The sequence below is a fragment of the Sceloporus occidentalis genome, unplaced genomic scaffold (assembly GCF_023333645.1).
Source record: "Sceloporus occidentalis isolate IW3139 unplaced genomic scaffold, rSceOcc1.0.p SCAF_17, whole genome shotgun sequence".
Taxonomy (NCBI): Eukaryota; Metazoa; Chordata; class Lepidosauria; order Squamata; family Phrynosomatidae; genus Sceloporus; species Sceloporus occidentalis.
This window is the reverse complement of record NW_028316997.1, coordinates 8,889,811-8,906,244: the sequence shown is the minus strand read 5'-3', so window position 1 is coordinate 8,906,244 and position 16,434 is coordinate 8,889,811. Positions and strand designations below refer to the sequence as shown.

At 35.2% G+C, this 16,434-nt stretch overlaps 1 protein-coding gene across 3 annotated transcripts in view; it reads right to left on the bottom strand.

Moving 5' to 3' along the window:
* Positions 1–550: 550 nt before the first annotated feature.
* The window catches only part of LOC149302809 (A-type voltage-gated potassium channel KCND2-like), a 155,845-nt gene continuing 139,961 nt past the window's right edge, over positions 551–16,434 (bottom strand). Inside the window, exons 2-6 of one of the 3 annotated variants that reach the window (XM_089482069.1) lie at positions 11,597–11,759; positions 10,632–10,737; positions 8,674–8,759; positions 1,446–1,696; positions 551–725 (exon numbers count right to left, since the gene is read on the bottom strand). In XM_089482069.1, the coding sequence (XP_089338195.1) occupies positions 551–725; positions 1,446–1,696; positions 8,674–8,759; positions 10,632–10,737; positions 11,597–11,759 (781 nt within the window). Of the gene's footprint in view, positions 726–1,445; positions 1,697–8,673; positions 8,770–10,631; positions 10,738–11,596; positions 11,760–16,434 lie in introns of all 3 variants that reach the window. The other 2 variants (XM_089482070.1, XM_089482068.1) reach the window with 2 other exon arrangements.

Genomic DNA, 16,434 nt, shown 5'->3' with positions numbered 1-16,434 from the left:
CGAAAAGCCTTCCTGTAAAATAATGCTTCATGGAAACAGTTTCAATTATTTCGGATGTCTGCTCCAAACAATATCTGCATGCGTTACAGCTGTCATTTAAATAAGTACAAATATACTGGCAATGCATGTACTTTCATATTCATTACTTTGTGTAATGTTCATTGTATCCTCTCGGGATATGGTAATCAAAATGTTTCCATTGCTGTAATGCTTTTTCTAATGTTCGGAAAAGTGTTCCACTTTATTTATCATTTTTTTTTGTTGATTTCCCTTTCCTTATAAAAATTTTGCATTGAAGGAAAAAAGTCATCAATGGGAGATCTTTCATTGTGCTCATGTATGTAGTCCCACAATTACCCTGTTGTATGGTTTGGAAGATCTGGTGTATCACCCCATTGTGTTGTTCCAACATGTTTATGTTATTAATATTCAAATCAGTTGCTGCTTGAAAACATCAGACGGGTAGGGAAGTTTTCATCATTTCCCTTTGAGCTATCTGCAGATGTCATGGTATTTATTTATTTAAAAAAAAAGACTTTTGTGGAGTGAGTTATAGAGCAGACACTCGTACAATGTTCCGTTGTGTGTAGTCAGGAGTTCCTGATCTTCCATCCTCCTCTCTCGTCCCTTGTGGTGTTGGGATACTTATTATTGCTGTGGTGACATAAGGCGGCTCACAGTTGAGTTTAACATTATCTTCCACTTTGGCATTTAAACTGGATCTGCTGTTCATGAAAAACAACAAGTGAAGGTTAGATGTGACTAGCAGGTATCCTGTGCAATGTGTGTAGTTGTACCGTCATAGAAAATTCATTTTTGACTAACCTTGCTCTATACCAGGAAGCTAGTACACAAATTTTGTTGTAAACTATTATTTTTTTCTACAAATGCAACTATATCCAACTTAATTTTATATGTTCCCTTTAATTCATTTTAATTTACATTAGGATCATTAGAATATTTTAATTTACATTTTAGCAGTCAATCTAACTCATCTGCTAGAGGTGTGTCAGTAAGGCAATTTTCTATGATACCAGAACTTTCTAGGTTTCTCCCTAAATGCTCTAGGTTGTGGGGCTCCCAAGCCCCTTATTCACCTGACATTTTATGAAGTATGACCTGCTCCTAGACTGAAATTCAAACCTATTCATTGCCTACTTAGCACATACACCTCTCATGTCTTATTGTAATTATGCTTTCTTAGCCTGTGTTCTACTGCATGAAGAAAAACAAGCGTGAAAGACCACTTACCAATCTACAGTAGTGAATGTTTTTAAGGGTTCCACAGGTCCACTAGTATGCTATGTTTTTTTATTTTAGTATTTTTACTTACTATTACTGTCTCAGGCTTTGTAACAGCATGCCAATATTCCACAAAAAGGGGAACATCAAAACTATATTTAACCATTCTATAATTTTATCACTAATAAAATTAAATACTGTACCTGTTCGACAAAGGGGCTCTTTCCATACATTGGATCTGTATGGCGCTGAGCTCCTGAAGACTCTCATGGTGACTGCATTTTTTAACATTTGCATTTGGGATCCTTGTGTTCTTTTTAGTCCGTCGAGAACAGCAGAAATGGCTAACACTGTGTTGTGATGACAGAGAAGGACTATGGTTTGTAGGTTTGTTTATTGTAGATACTTCCATACAGCTGTCTTCATATGTTTGTTCATCCACAAACTCATGATTCTGGGCCACAAGTGAAATTAATAAAAGACAAAAACAAACAACAATGCACAGGTTATTAGTTTGTTATCATGAATTGTGTAACAAAGTTAGATTATGTTTATAGTGAAGTCCTTTCTTCCTTCATTGGACTGTACAGCGTCAGTGACTGGGATGCACTATAGTGGGATACAGGAAGAAATCAAGCTCTTGAGCTTTCATAGTAACTGGGGATCTCTGACATGTGAATGCTAGAAAACATCACTATTTAAAGAAACCCATACCATTTGCCTACTGTTCCATACACGTAACCCCACCAACCAAGTACGGCATTATATTTACAATTCATTTACCATTAGCTACAGGACAGTCTGTAGCAAGTGATACCCAGAAGTATTTAAATTCACCCACTAGCATAAAAAAGTTAAATGTGTGTATAAATTCTACCTACCGCTGCCCTGCAGCATGCAGAACTCACAGGTGTCCAACTTTAAATGCTAATATGGCAACCCTTCTCAACTTTTCTACCTGATTTCCTCTGCTTTGTCCTATATAGTGATATAAATAGCAGTTTCTTTCTAGACTATTGCAACTAAATGACTGCAAGACAGAGATCCCGCTGGTTTAAACTTCAACATAAAGTCACTGGGCACTAAAGTTTCAATTATAAAGAACCCAGTAGACTCACAAAAAGTCAGCAGAGTTTTCTACCAAGCAATAGTATAAATAGTATAGGTTACAGCAGTATACCCAATATGAAACATCTAAATAAGGGGATGAAATAAAAAATAATACTTCCATTTGTCTGATTTCATAATAAAAATATACTATGCTATGCCTAGTCTCTTTACACTTTAAAATTATGGTTGCTTTCTTAAAGTATGTCTAGGCCAAGACATCTTCTTGTTATTTGGTTTTACTTCACATGATTTTCAATGTCTTTTTAATGGCACTTTGAAATTAGTAGTCACCTTTCTCATTTTACATCATAACCATGAGAGTTATTAATATTCTTTAATGTAGTAAGATAGTTACAAAGCTCTCAGGGACTGTTTTCTTCTAGCTTGTAATACTTACATCCTTGACATCAACATTAATCTTACAAAATAAAAAAACTGAATGTAATCTAAGAACATTCAGCTTCTTCCGAATAGAAAGCATGGGCAGAAATATATTAAGCTTGTTTAAACTCCATTTAGAGCATCATCATATACTTCTTGTCCAATTGGTTTTAAAGTACATATATAACTCATGCTGCAAATATGTTGGAAGCCAAACTACATGAGAACATTATGGCATATTGTGAAAACCTTTATCTAAATCATCAGCAGAAACCATGGCATTTGCAAGTCTTTATTTCTGAGCACATAAGTACCCACAACAAATGTAATTTCATATACAAAGTGATTTTTATCAAAGTAAAAATGATATCGACTCCATGCCCCATTAAGTGACCTTTGATGGCTGTGAGCACATTTGTCAGCAGTCCTTAAGACAGATACATCAGAATCATTATAATACTACAGTACGCTAATAAACTGGGGGTAAAACATATATAGCCTCTGGTGTGCTGTTGGGTACAACAAAAATCTACCAACAGCTGTGAATGCACTACCATCAACTGAGACAAATGCCATTAGACGTAATTACAAAACGGCGGCACGAAAAAAAAAAAGGGCAGAAAAATATGCCTGTAAAAAAGTAAATTGGTTTTAAAGCATAAGGGTGTCACACATGTGTAATGGTAATGACAGCATAAGTATGCACACAGCACACTGCAAATGTTTAGGTAGTTTTTTATTTGTTTGTGATAATTATGTTGATGATCATTTCTGTCTCAGTTTTCAAAAAAACACAGTCAATTGAAAAATTCAGCGACTACCAAGGGAATACTTTTAATTTTCTCTTTCTCAGTCTAATATTATGTAAGACTCCTAAAAATATATGCTAAAAAAAGTGTTGCGTTTCTAACAGAGACTGGTCACATTTTCATTCTACTGTATTAAAACCACATCCAGGCAATAGCACATCGTTCAGTTAAATTCATGATATATTTCAAGGGAAACTGCCAACAATATGTATGTAACTACATTAAGTAGACACAAGGCTTTAGCATTTTGACCAAATCAGAACAAATAAGAGGTGAGAAAAAAATAGTATTACTAAGTTAACATAAAATGGCTGGACTTTTTGACCAAGTGAATATGGACTACCTTGACATGGCAGGTGATGTGTGATCGCATCCTGCTTACGCCCAGATTGGCCATCTGGCACACTGGCCGGCATGCTACAAGAGCAGAAAAAAGTAGCGTGCTGCCAAGCATAACCACCTGTTGGCTGCATTTATGTCATCAGACAACCACCAGCTTAAAGCGCTAGGGTTGCCTGGCCATTGCCAGTCCTGATCTTACTTGTTTTGAATTATAAACGTAACAATCCTGTCCAATGCCAAAGAGTAGCTTGTGTCAGCTGTCTGCAACATGGAAGCTTTTCAGTCAAAACACTGCTATGGATTACATGCCATTCTGTTTTATTGTCCCTTTAAACTAATGCTTTTTATCATAACTACATTTATATATTAAATACCTATACTTTTGTTTGCCAATCAGTGTAACTGTTTAGAGATATTTAATATAAAAGTTTGCATCGTGGAAGCAGAGATTGATGTCAGGCTATGTTACAGCTAGCATTTTGTAATCAATTTCATGACATTATATTTCTTTTTATTATCCTAGCAGAGGGTGTCCAAATCAAACAATGAATCAACAACTTAATAGTGCAAAGAGTAATGTAATGGAGAAGAATAAAAAAAATAACACAGATACTGATATTAAGATGAGAGTTCAATAGTATACATGTAAGGTAGGTTTCTCATTCATATATTGTTTAGTTTAACCTATAAATACCATTACATAGGTTTAGTTAATGTCCTGAACTGTACATTCTGGGTATTGTCAGATCTATTTTAAATCCTCAGAGGTATTTGTACAGCTAGTACAGGCACTAAGAAATCTAGAGAGTTCCAAGATCTATCTATCGTAATTAGGTTTGGTTGGAGAAATAAACAATATAGGCAATGAATCAATATGCAGCTCTGTGTTAATTAAACTTTTTGTATGTATTATAAATTCATTGTAATATGACTATGTAACTGGTTCCAAACTAATTTCCTGAATTATAGAGCAGATCTGGAAACTGTAGTTAATTGAGATTGAAATTAGTTTATAAACCCATTTCCAGCCAATACTAGATAAAATGAATGATGCACTAAAAGCTGCACAATGAAGGCTGGTCTTATGCTATAGTTATAGAAAAACATGTTAAAATGCCCTTTATTGTCACTTATAATACATAAACGCATATTAACGTTCATTTTGTCTTCAGCATTCTATTTTAACGTCATTATATTTAGGGAATGAAAAAATGTGAGTGTTCTACATTTTTAGTGGTTGTCAGGGATAGAGCTAGGCTTTCGAGCTCCATAGGCAAGGATGTCTATGTTACCCTCATTGGAGCCCAAACTGCCACACCTGTGCCTCATTAATGGTGTCCAGAGAAGGCTTAAATTGCATGAGGGTCTCATTGGGTTAAAATGCAATGCAGTCCTACTAATTCAGCTCCTTTGTCAGCAATTTAGCTATTTACAAATTAGACGGGACAAAATTGGGGTACTTTGACGTAGTGGTTGGCTAAGCAATTTATGGCCACATAGTGTGACAGAATCCCCAATACTTATGCCACTTTAATGCCAATGGTCATACATTACATTTATACTCAGCCACTGGCCCACTGGGCATTTCACAGGTGTTCAAAATAGCCTGCCCAGATCATTGGTCATTCTTCCACAGTGAGTCATACACAATACACAGTATAAGTCTGTAAAGATTATGCGTTTAAAATCCGATTCTTATGCAAGGAACACGTAGTTAGCTTAAAAAAATGGTTAAGTGTAGCATTACCAAACATCTAATGGTAAATGAATGAAATGACTGACAGCTTCCCTTTAAAACTAATGAGATCTAATGACTGACTCATTTATTTAGAGTGATTAGAAATCATAAACTGATACTAATTTTTACAAGACTGATTAAAAGATCATGAACGTATGGATAATTGCAAATGGGAAAGAGATTTAGTGGTAAGTGTTAGAGTCCGTACTCCATGCATGTAATATGAATAATGTAGTTTAAAACATGTGAAAGGTTTGGTGATTTATGGAATACAGTAATAATAAAGAGGGTTGTTGCAGAGGTCCAGGACATCAAAATGTTGCTCCATTTATACCTGTATTGAACCTCTTAATCAATACTGTCCACGGAGCTGTTCTTCCCATCTACAACCCATGACTACCCATAAAATGTGAATTTATAGGGACACTCCTGCCATCATATGCAACAATGCATATGATAGCTGAGCATTATCTGTAAATTAACCGTTTCTTTCAGGCAAATGCATGGAAATAGATGTTTGGCTTACATTTAATTTAGTTTTGACATAACATTTACACCTACACATAGAGACTCTGAGAATCTAATGATGTAACTTTTTCAATTTTAACAAAAATGCCACAGATTGCAAATCATGCCATCTGTGTCATGGAAAAGCTTTTTCTAATAATTAAAATGATGCATCTCTTGTATTAGTTTATAGTTACTTCCTTGTCCTTAACCCCTGAATCCAACTTATGTGTGATCTTTTTAGCTATAATTTTTGATACGACTATTTGTCAATGATTTCCAGTCAGGCCCCGACTAGCCATAGGCACCCATGGCAAATGCCCGGTGGGCCACTGTCCGACAGTGCCGCACACTCAGCAGCAGATCAGGTGCTGCAGTGTCCAGCCACCAGCTGCATATGCCCGGCCGCATGCTTTTTACCTTTTGCAGTGCCCTAGGCCTGAACTAGCGCAGCTCCACCAACTGCCCTCTCCTCGGTCAGCGTCTGCACCGCATTTAAAAGTACGCTGTCCCTTTAAGAATGCAGCACTGCGGTAAGACGTCATTTCTCAGCACTCCATGTCTTAAAGGCACACATCTCCTTCTAACTATGGAGGCTGTACCAAGCCAGCACAGCCTCTATAGAGTAAATGGGCCAGTTGGAGACCCCTGCAACCAGCCCATTGAGCAGTAGCACATTGAGGGCGCTGCCACCCCCTGGACCTGCCATCCTAGGCAGGGTACATCACTGGCTGCCCTAAAAAAGTCAGCACTGCCTCAGTATGGCCAGTAAGGCCTTGTTTCCAGTTTAAGTTTTGGCAATGTAAATCAGGCTCTCTGGGGTCTCTGGGTTACTCTGCCCGGTGTTAATTGATCATTGATCTCCCTATTAGCTGAACCAGAGAACATTGTCACTGTTATGCAGCAGCATAACTAGGCCAGGAGCAGTAGTCTAGGGCAGAATATGCCACTGATTACAAGGATCACACAAAAAAGGCTTTTCTTTGGCCACCTAAAATGTTGAGAGTTGTGAACCTGTTATTATAAAAGTCTATTTCTCACTGTATAATGGTGCTATTTGAACGTTTTACTGACCTTCAATGCACATTAGACACCAAATGTAATATATATATATATATATATATATATAATCTGCCATGTTGACCTTTTACTGAGATCATCAAATTCATAATGAAAGTAAGTATTAATAATGAATAAAACATAACAGCAGTGATAATATGCAACTGTGATATGGAATACAATGTTATCACAAGTAAAACAAACATTTTCACATGCACACAAAATGACTGATTTTTTCAGACATAGATCACCTTCAAAATATCAGCAACTTAAACACATTTTAATGTCTTGTTCCATTAATCAGCGAGATACTTTGTTGATTACAGATATTGGGGTCACACTGAAGGAAGGTGAATCTAAATCTTCCAAAATCACAAGCAAAGTTGAAATGGTACCTTAATGATTGGTGAACTGCTTATTGGTAAGATGGGATCATCCAAAACATGAGATAACCCCTATATGGTAATGCAGTGACAAGGAAAATAAGGGAACAGGGATTATATAGATGACAGACAAAGAGAAAACAAAGACAAAAGAAAGATAATTACACACTTGAGAATAAAAGGAATTTGAGCCATCCTAAAAGTACAGTTAAAATGTACCTCCATCTCATTGATTATTCTTGGAAATAATAATTGATGAATATAAATAGAGTAACACGCACTCCTGTTTTTTTGTATTTATTTAATGTTTAACACATATTGTGCTCTATTTAAATTTATGGTAAGGACGACATCTAAAAAGGTGTCAGAGAGTCATAAATTTAGCATTTTGGGAACCACCATCGCCTGTTAACTCTGTCAGTTTATCTGGTGGTTTACTGCCTATGTTGGCATTTTGATCTACTTACGTTTGATGGCTCCTTGGGGCTGCACAGATTTATATAGACTTTAGGAGCCAAGTTCTTTTATAGAAGCCAGGAAATAATATTTTCCACAGAGAGATAATAGAACATGTAGGTGCCAGGAGTTACATTTGAGTAGCAGTGGCCAGTTTGCTCCTGGGATTTACCTAGCCCAGCTTAAAATAATTCAGGTTAGAAGTGTGCCTCATTACGCTTCTGTCTGCATTTTACTTATATAGTTTTAATGCCAATCATCAAAAAAATCTCTGGGCCCCCCGAGGACCTGGAATGTAAGAAAATTATTATGCACGTAGCTTTTTAATCACCAGTCCTTTCTTCCTGCAGTTCAGTGAATAAACACATAGAGATTTATTGTCTCAATCACTTTTGTGTATATCGATAAACAAGCATATGCTTTTTTTTTTTTTTTTTTTTTTTTAAACTAAGTGAATTTATATTTTAAGTAAAAGTATCAGAGTGCATTCTTAATACCCTAAACATGGCCTTGGAAAGATAAAAACCCCCTTCATTTCACAGTATAAGAAAATACAAACACGTGATTAGGGCATATCACAAAAACAAACACTTTAAATATCAGACAAGAATAATAAATAAAATGTGATCTCCCAGTTTGTTCTTACCGTGGTTTTTTCAAGGCAATGAAGCAAGTGATAGTGCTGTGTAGCAAATGTAGAGCCACATTTGTTAACAATTGCTTGCTCCTCTTCTCTGGAACCCTACAGATCAAAATAATGCATTATTTTCATTAAGCAGTTCGAACATATTAAAACGGATACACTAATTGCTTGCTCATTGCCCTACAAATTGGCCCTAACATTTAAAAATAACAGAATATGAGCCCTGTTTTAGCTTGACCCGGTGTATAAAAATGTTATATCCTCTGGCATGTCTTTCATATTGAATCTTATTAAAATAAATATTTTTATTTGGTTAGTGTACAGTAGTGCATTGAAAAGATACTTTCCAGAGGAATCATGGCCCATGCAATATGGCCAGACAAGAGCTTTCTGAAATGTCACTCATTTGCATATATATATATATATATATAAATATATATATACACTGCACATAGATAACTTTAAAAGGCTACTGCAACTAAAATGCTTTATTACAAGTATTATGTTAAATTGAGTTTTTTAAACCTGAAAATTGAACCAAGTTTTCATCAGTGCTAAATTTCATTACTGTATACAGCACTACATTAGAAGCTTGAACCAAAATTTTTAATCAAATTAAAGTTTTGGGTTTTTTTTATAAATAAGAAAAAAACGTACATCATTCAAATTCTGAACCACAATGTGCTTCCATATAGAAAAGTTAATTACGTTACGCTGTGTAGCCAGACAGAATAGATAGAATAGGTGTGCTATGGACAGATGTTGGCAACCTGGGATGAGGCAGTCACAGAACATACAATTCTCTTCTCGGTCTGACTGTCTGCTCCGCAGGAAAAAAACTCAAAAGCAGTGGCAGCTTTGAGTTGTCAAAAGACACTCTCCAGAGCCAAACATGCAGGTGTGATAGATATAGCATTTCAGCACACACACTTACTGTGATTTTATACTTGCAATGACAACGTCTCCTACTGTTTGAGAGGGGTATGCAACTCGAGATACTGTTTTGAGTACTTAGTGTCTTAAATGTACAGTACTCTCATATGTAAACTACAGGGAACAGTGGTAAACATTGATGAATGTTGAGAACTCCCTATTAAATTGCCTGTGTGTTGTATTAATTAATAGTAGGTTTTTTTAACTGAGTAACTTTACCTTGCATTACAAGGGGCCAAGGTTAATACATTTCACTTGCACAAAAAGCTGGGGCGGCCCATGCAAAATCCATGGTTTAATCGCGAATGTCTTTAATATTGATTGGACCCCTGTCATCACCCCCAGAGTCCCTTTGTCCAATACATGGAAACACAGCATTGTAGGTATAAATCAATTGTATAAGACATACAAACCCTGTATTTGATTCAGCACCCAGATTGCATCCATAGGACTTGCCATCTTTGCCTACAAACAGCATGTCTGTCCCATCTTTGCCCCCAAACAGCATGTATGTGCCATGCTTGCAAGCAAACAGTGCCTGATGCATTGTTGCACCCAAATAACCTGCCTGTGCCATCTTTGCACCCAAACATCCTGTCTGTGTCATTGTTGTACCTAAACAGCCTGTCTGTGCCAGTGTTGCCCCCACACAGCCTGCCCGCACCATCTTTGCACCAAAACAGTATGTCTGTGACACAACCTCTCTTTTACCGCCCAGGGGAAACAAGAACACAGCGGGGTCACATGGCATATGTGCATTTATTCTCCCCCTAGAACACTATCGAGTAAGCCCCTACTTGGCACATACAACTCTGGAAGGCCCTCACCCCCAGCACACAATACTAGCCGGCTTCAGCAAAGGTTCAAGGTACACAGGTATATACATACTCACATAATATTTTATTATTATTAAATAAAGTGGTTAGAAAAAAATGGTTTCACTAGAATTCTTCAGATATTAATAAGAAAGTTTCTTTTGATGTTCTAGAAAGCTGGCAAATGCTATACAGAATCAAAAGTATGAACACGATACTTTACCTGCACAATTTTGTTTAATAAACCATTGCGTTTACTCTGTAAAAAGGCATTTGCACTTCCACTCTTTGCCACACGAATCCTTGCAAGCCTTGATTTCTGCAAAAATAAAGAAATAACTTTGTCTTGGTGTAACACATTTATCACGCACATGTCTAAAAGGAAAATGCATGTACACGTGGGATGTTCAATAAGAAAATTCTACACTGCTCTAATATTTTATTTGGATTTTATTCTAGGGACGTGTTGTTTCTGTAAAATAAATTGTTTTTTTTTAAATTAATTATCAAGGTATTCCCATGAACATTTGAGTTAATGCAATTTCTACTTGATGTTCAATTTTTTACCTATGTCTTTAATTTAACCTGAGACTGCCTTGCTACCATTTTGACATCTGCTTTAGCAGAAAGGCAAATTGCTATGTTCGTAAATGATTCCTTTGTGGCTTATACGGCTGATGTATTAACTCAATGTTGGGCTACATAGTTAAAAATGAGAAAGTAATTGTTAATTTTATAATAGTTACAGTCAAATCTCAGCACTATATCAATACTATATGCACAAGAATCTACGTAGTTTTCGCCTAAACTATCCCATTAGTAAACTAGTTTCCACAAAATGCCAGGTGGCAATGTCCTACTGCAATTTTTGGAATACAAAATCCACCAAAATTGCACAAATAAGAGTATAAAAAAACTGTTGGTTTATATTTAGAATATAAAGGCAGACACTATTGGGGGTGGGGTACTTTTATCTCTTAAGTGGTGAATAATATATTATAGGAAATACTGTAATATGATGCTTATGTTCTAATGCGTTTTTTACCATTATTTTTTTTTTGTAGCAATCTGATTCTGTAAAAGATTACTAAATTACCGTATTAAAACTGACAGGACACAGGGATATAAATCTTTCTTACAAACTGTGGCATCAAATGTTTGTGATTAATATGTATTACCTTCTGCGCTCGTCTTTTATCTGCTCGTTGATTCTGGTGGTAAATCCGACTGAAGTTGGAAACAATTACAGGGACGGGCAAGGCAATGACCAACACTCCACTAAGGGAACATATGGAACCAAAAACCTTTCCAGCAATGGTCTTTGGAACCATATCACCATACCTGTGGGGAAAGAATGGGCACATTAAACCAATTCACCGTATACATAGGTTTAGCCACTTCATTATTTACTAACATTAAAACAAGACCCTACACATAACATAGAGAAATTGTAAACAGAAACAAATTTTCAGAAATTGATATATTTTTATTTCAAGTGAAAACTATTATAGTAGGTTTTGCAGGTGGAAAGCTTGATAGCAGGATTTTTTTACCACTACCAAACACATGAATAAATTAAAACTAAATGTTCAGTTTTAGTTATTTTTTCCCCCAAGTATAAGTCACTTTTATCTTAACTTTATATTGAATCTGTAACATTGCATTGATTATTGTGCTTTACCCCAATAACTGTGCATGATAACGTTCAGTTCTTTCCAGATAAGTACATTCAAAGCATTATCCTATATCAAATCTTCCCAGCCAATAAGGTAAAAAGCTATTTCCTTTGGACTCATTTTACTAAAAAGTAATGTAATGTCTCATATAACAAAAATGCAAGACAGCATTTTGTTAATATAATATTATATATTATAATATATATAATATATATATAATATACCGGTAATATTTCATATTGGATCATTTTTTTAAAATTTTTGTTATAAGTATGGAAAAAAATATTCAAAAAAACAAAAATCCACCAGGTGGCACAAGGCACCAATGTTTTAAGCATAAGATACCCTTAGAGTGGTAATTACTACTTTGAATTGTACTCTCTTTTATATTTAAATTATACCTACCAGTCAGACTAGGGAACCCAGATTTTAATTTCTATATTACAACGGATAAAGTATACAAGAATAATTAAATTATGAAAAATAAACAGTGTATTTGAAAAGACATTTCTACTGTTAAATTAGTATCACAATTTTAATTCACCTTAGAATTTAATTTTAACACAGCATAATGAAACAAAAAGTGCGCATTGTAATTTCTGTGGATCCTGATTCATGCATGTTCAAATTAAACACTCTTTTCCTTAGAGATAACTTTTTGTCAGTGGTGAGATTACCTAAATGATAATTCCCTTATCTCTTCAAGCAGATTGATAGCAATAATTAATGAAGTGTGCTTAAAAAGATGAACAAATTAAAGCCACTAATCTAGATTTTTTTCTTAAGGGTATAATGGGTATAACACGTGTCTTGTTTATTTTTATTTTGAATGGTATTGATAAGCTAAAACTGTTTAATAAATAGCCATAATGCGCTACAACTGTAGTAGAGGCTAAGAGGAATTCTGTATAAATATGCACCAGGGAAAAGGAAAATAAAGACGAGAAATAAATCAAAGAAACTGAATATTGTATAAGTACAATAGCTGCTACCAACTCCAAAGAGCAATTCTCGAATACTAAGAAAGAATGTGCAATATTGATGTGTTGGAGTGGTTAAACATATAAAAAAAGAACATTATATAATAAAAAAGCAAGTATATAAAATGAAAAATTGTACAATTTTGTTAAAATGTGTGACACTTTGTTTAGATCTGAATTTATGGATTATCACCAAAAAAAACCCTGCTTTTTTAGTTTTAACCCATAAATTCACTGTTGTACTGAGAAATTACCTCTTAATTAATTGAGCTCTTGGTATGCATTATTTTCTATTGGCTATTTAGAAAATTGGGGGTTGCTAACAAAAGATGGTGACTTCCAATAGCCATGGAAACTTTTCAAGGTCAGGTTGCCAATAAAATAAATGAATAATAATAAATAAAATACACTATATTTCCATGTTTCCTGTCAAGGAAACAAATTACAATCTGATATCATAGTCTTTGCTGAATCCCTGTAAGTTGTTTTGTAATGGTTAAGAAAATGAAATAATATTAACTAAGTAACTAATGAGAAATAAGGCATATATGTGATGACCTGAGTGGTGTTACATCAAATCAGCGAGAGGAAGTGACATTTAATCAACACATAGGTGTGAATAGTCTGGGAGCTATAAGATATATAAGATACAATGCCACAACTTCTTTTAACTTTGCCATGTTGTTTCATTTGCTTATCTATCCCTGAAGAGAGGACCTCCGTTTCCTAAAAGCTTGACCATTTTGCCAACCATTATGGAAATAACACACATGCTTGGTCTAACCAATGAGAAATACGTCTTTGAGGTGCAGAGTTGTACAATCATGTGCCTCCTAGGAAAGCAACATAATCATGACGATGCTCTACCTCTTATTTAGCATTAAGCTGTGTAATGCCAGGGCCAGTATTAGTCCAAATGGCACTTCAGGCAAGAATACTCTCAGGAGCCCATTTTTAGATATACAGCAATATTTTTCACATAAAAGCAAATATATTGAGAATAGACTGGTGCATGGATAAAAAAGTAACAAGATTAAATTGTCTAAAGTGCTGTAAGGGAGTAGGTTATAATTTAGGTCATGTATTGAGTGGATAGATGACAAAATCCTGAAGGTAAAATTAGTTAGGAATTAGTGGGGATCATAGAAGTGAAACGTTGGGTTAGTGTAAGGGTTAGGGTCAAATATAACACTAGATCAGTGGACATTTTTATGCCAGCACTAATATTTGCACCAATGAATTTACAAGTATATTTCATCATTAAAACCACAAAACTTATATTTTTATCAAGATGCCAGTATGAAAAACGCATGTAAAGTACAAAATAATTTAAAAATGCCTTTGGCAAACAAAGTTATAATGAAAAGTACAAAACCGTCTAATAAACAGTAAGAAAATTAGATTTTTTTTAAAGAAATCATAATAAGACATCTGCAGGCATTAATACATTTAAAGTCAAACCAAAATGAATACATAAAAAAGGCACATGTTCACATAGAAAACTGAAAAAAATAAATAAATTATAAATTGGATTAAAAAATGAAAAGATATTGCTTTGTATTATATTCCTATTTAGATCTCTATATTGAATGAACTAATTGCTTTCTAACCTACAACTTGCTTGGCAAATAATTTGGAGTTGATGGGTTTATACTCCTTTTATAATGCTGCTTCTTCCTTCAACTACAACTGGGAGTAAGGTTCTAGTGGTTTTATTTTACCATGCAGCTTCAATAAGTATATGAATTCAACAGAAATATATTAGAATGAAAGAGTACTATTATTTTCCAATCACACTACCCATGCATTGAAATATATCAAAGAAGGAAAGGCTTAAATGATATGGTATTAAATCTAAAATATAAAAATTGAATTTACATTATATATAATAATGATGATATATTTCCAGTTGATGAGCAAATATTGCCAGGTAAAATAGAAAAAGAGCTGGTTTTTAACGGGATAGCTATGCTCGACTGTTTCAGTGTCCAGTGAAGTAAAATGAACAATTATTTTACATTACTGTTTCTTTAAATAGGTGGGCAAATAGTAAATACTAGAACCTAACAAGTAACCCATGTGTGGTTTGCTATCAGTCTTTCTAGGGGCAGACTCAATCTTTTAGCACTCTTACAATCATCGGTACTGACTGACAAGCAACAGGTGGATGCCTACTGGTTGGTCAAACCTGGTATTTTGTAATGTCATTTATGTAAATGGATGCATAAACATGAAACTGTAGTTGGCATCTCAATGAAAGGCATGTAACTTGTTGCATTTAGAGAATAAGGAAAAAATCAATATAATGAGCATAATGGATATGTTGGCAGGCATTCCTGTGCATAGTTATTCCATATGCCAAGCATGGCGCTCGTATTGGAGAATCTACATGAAAGGAACAAAGTCAAAGTCACTGCAGTGTCAGCCAGAAGTCTTCTGCTGCTCCCCCAACCCCTCACCCCTACTCAGCCTTCAGTGTTCTCCATGGTTAAAAACTGCAAAATGTGTGGTTTAAGCACTACTCACCTACATATTATAGATTGTTGGCAATTCGTTTTGACAATGGGAATCTACTGCAAGATAATATTTTACAGTGACTTTTGACGGCAATGAAAATGAAATCTATGATGTTACAGAAAGCTATAGAACAATTATAACAAATTTGGTTATTATATTTAGCAGTAGGGTGAAGATCATCACACTGCTCTTCAGTTAGTGGCCTCAAAGAATTTTGTTCAGCCCCTAAGGCTACCTGGAAACCTCATGCATTCAGTAATGTTATAGAAGCCCAGCCATTCTTTATGGTATGAATGGCATATGATCATTCACAAATACTGAACACTTGATATCTTAGACATATCTATCGTCATCTCTGGTCCTAGGATATGTAGGGCCAGAGGCGTGATAATTTGCAGTAGCTAGTATTTTAAAAAAAACAACGTACTGTCTAATGTAGAATAACTTTTTTTTTGTTTTAAAAAGTTAGAAAATAAAAATACTCAAACCTCTCTGTTTGCCTTCACTTAAAGAGCACCAGAAATGTGATGTGATACCCTTACAGCGCACAGAGGTAACAAAGAGGAGTACATGGGGAGAGGCCAGTGTTGGTCAGCACAGAACTCCCAGGGGGCTAGGTGAGATCTGAACAGGTTTCTGTTGCTATGGCCCATCTAGGGGACTGAAAGGGTGATCTGCTCATATGAATGCTTTGGTGCAACAATGAAAGTTCCTTTACAGGCCTGGGCACGATGCATCTCTGACAACCTGTCTGCCCTGGTTTTCTCTGCAAAGCTACTTATGTTTTAGGTGAATGGTCAGCTGAATGGATGTTGACATCCTAAAAGCCATTAATTTGTGTAC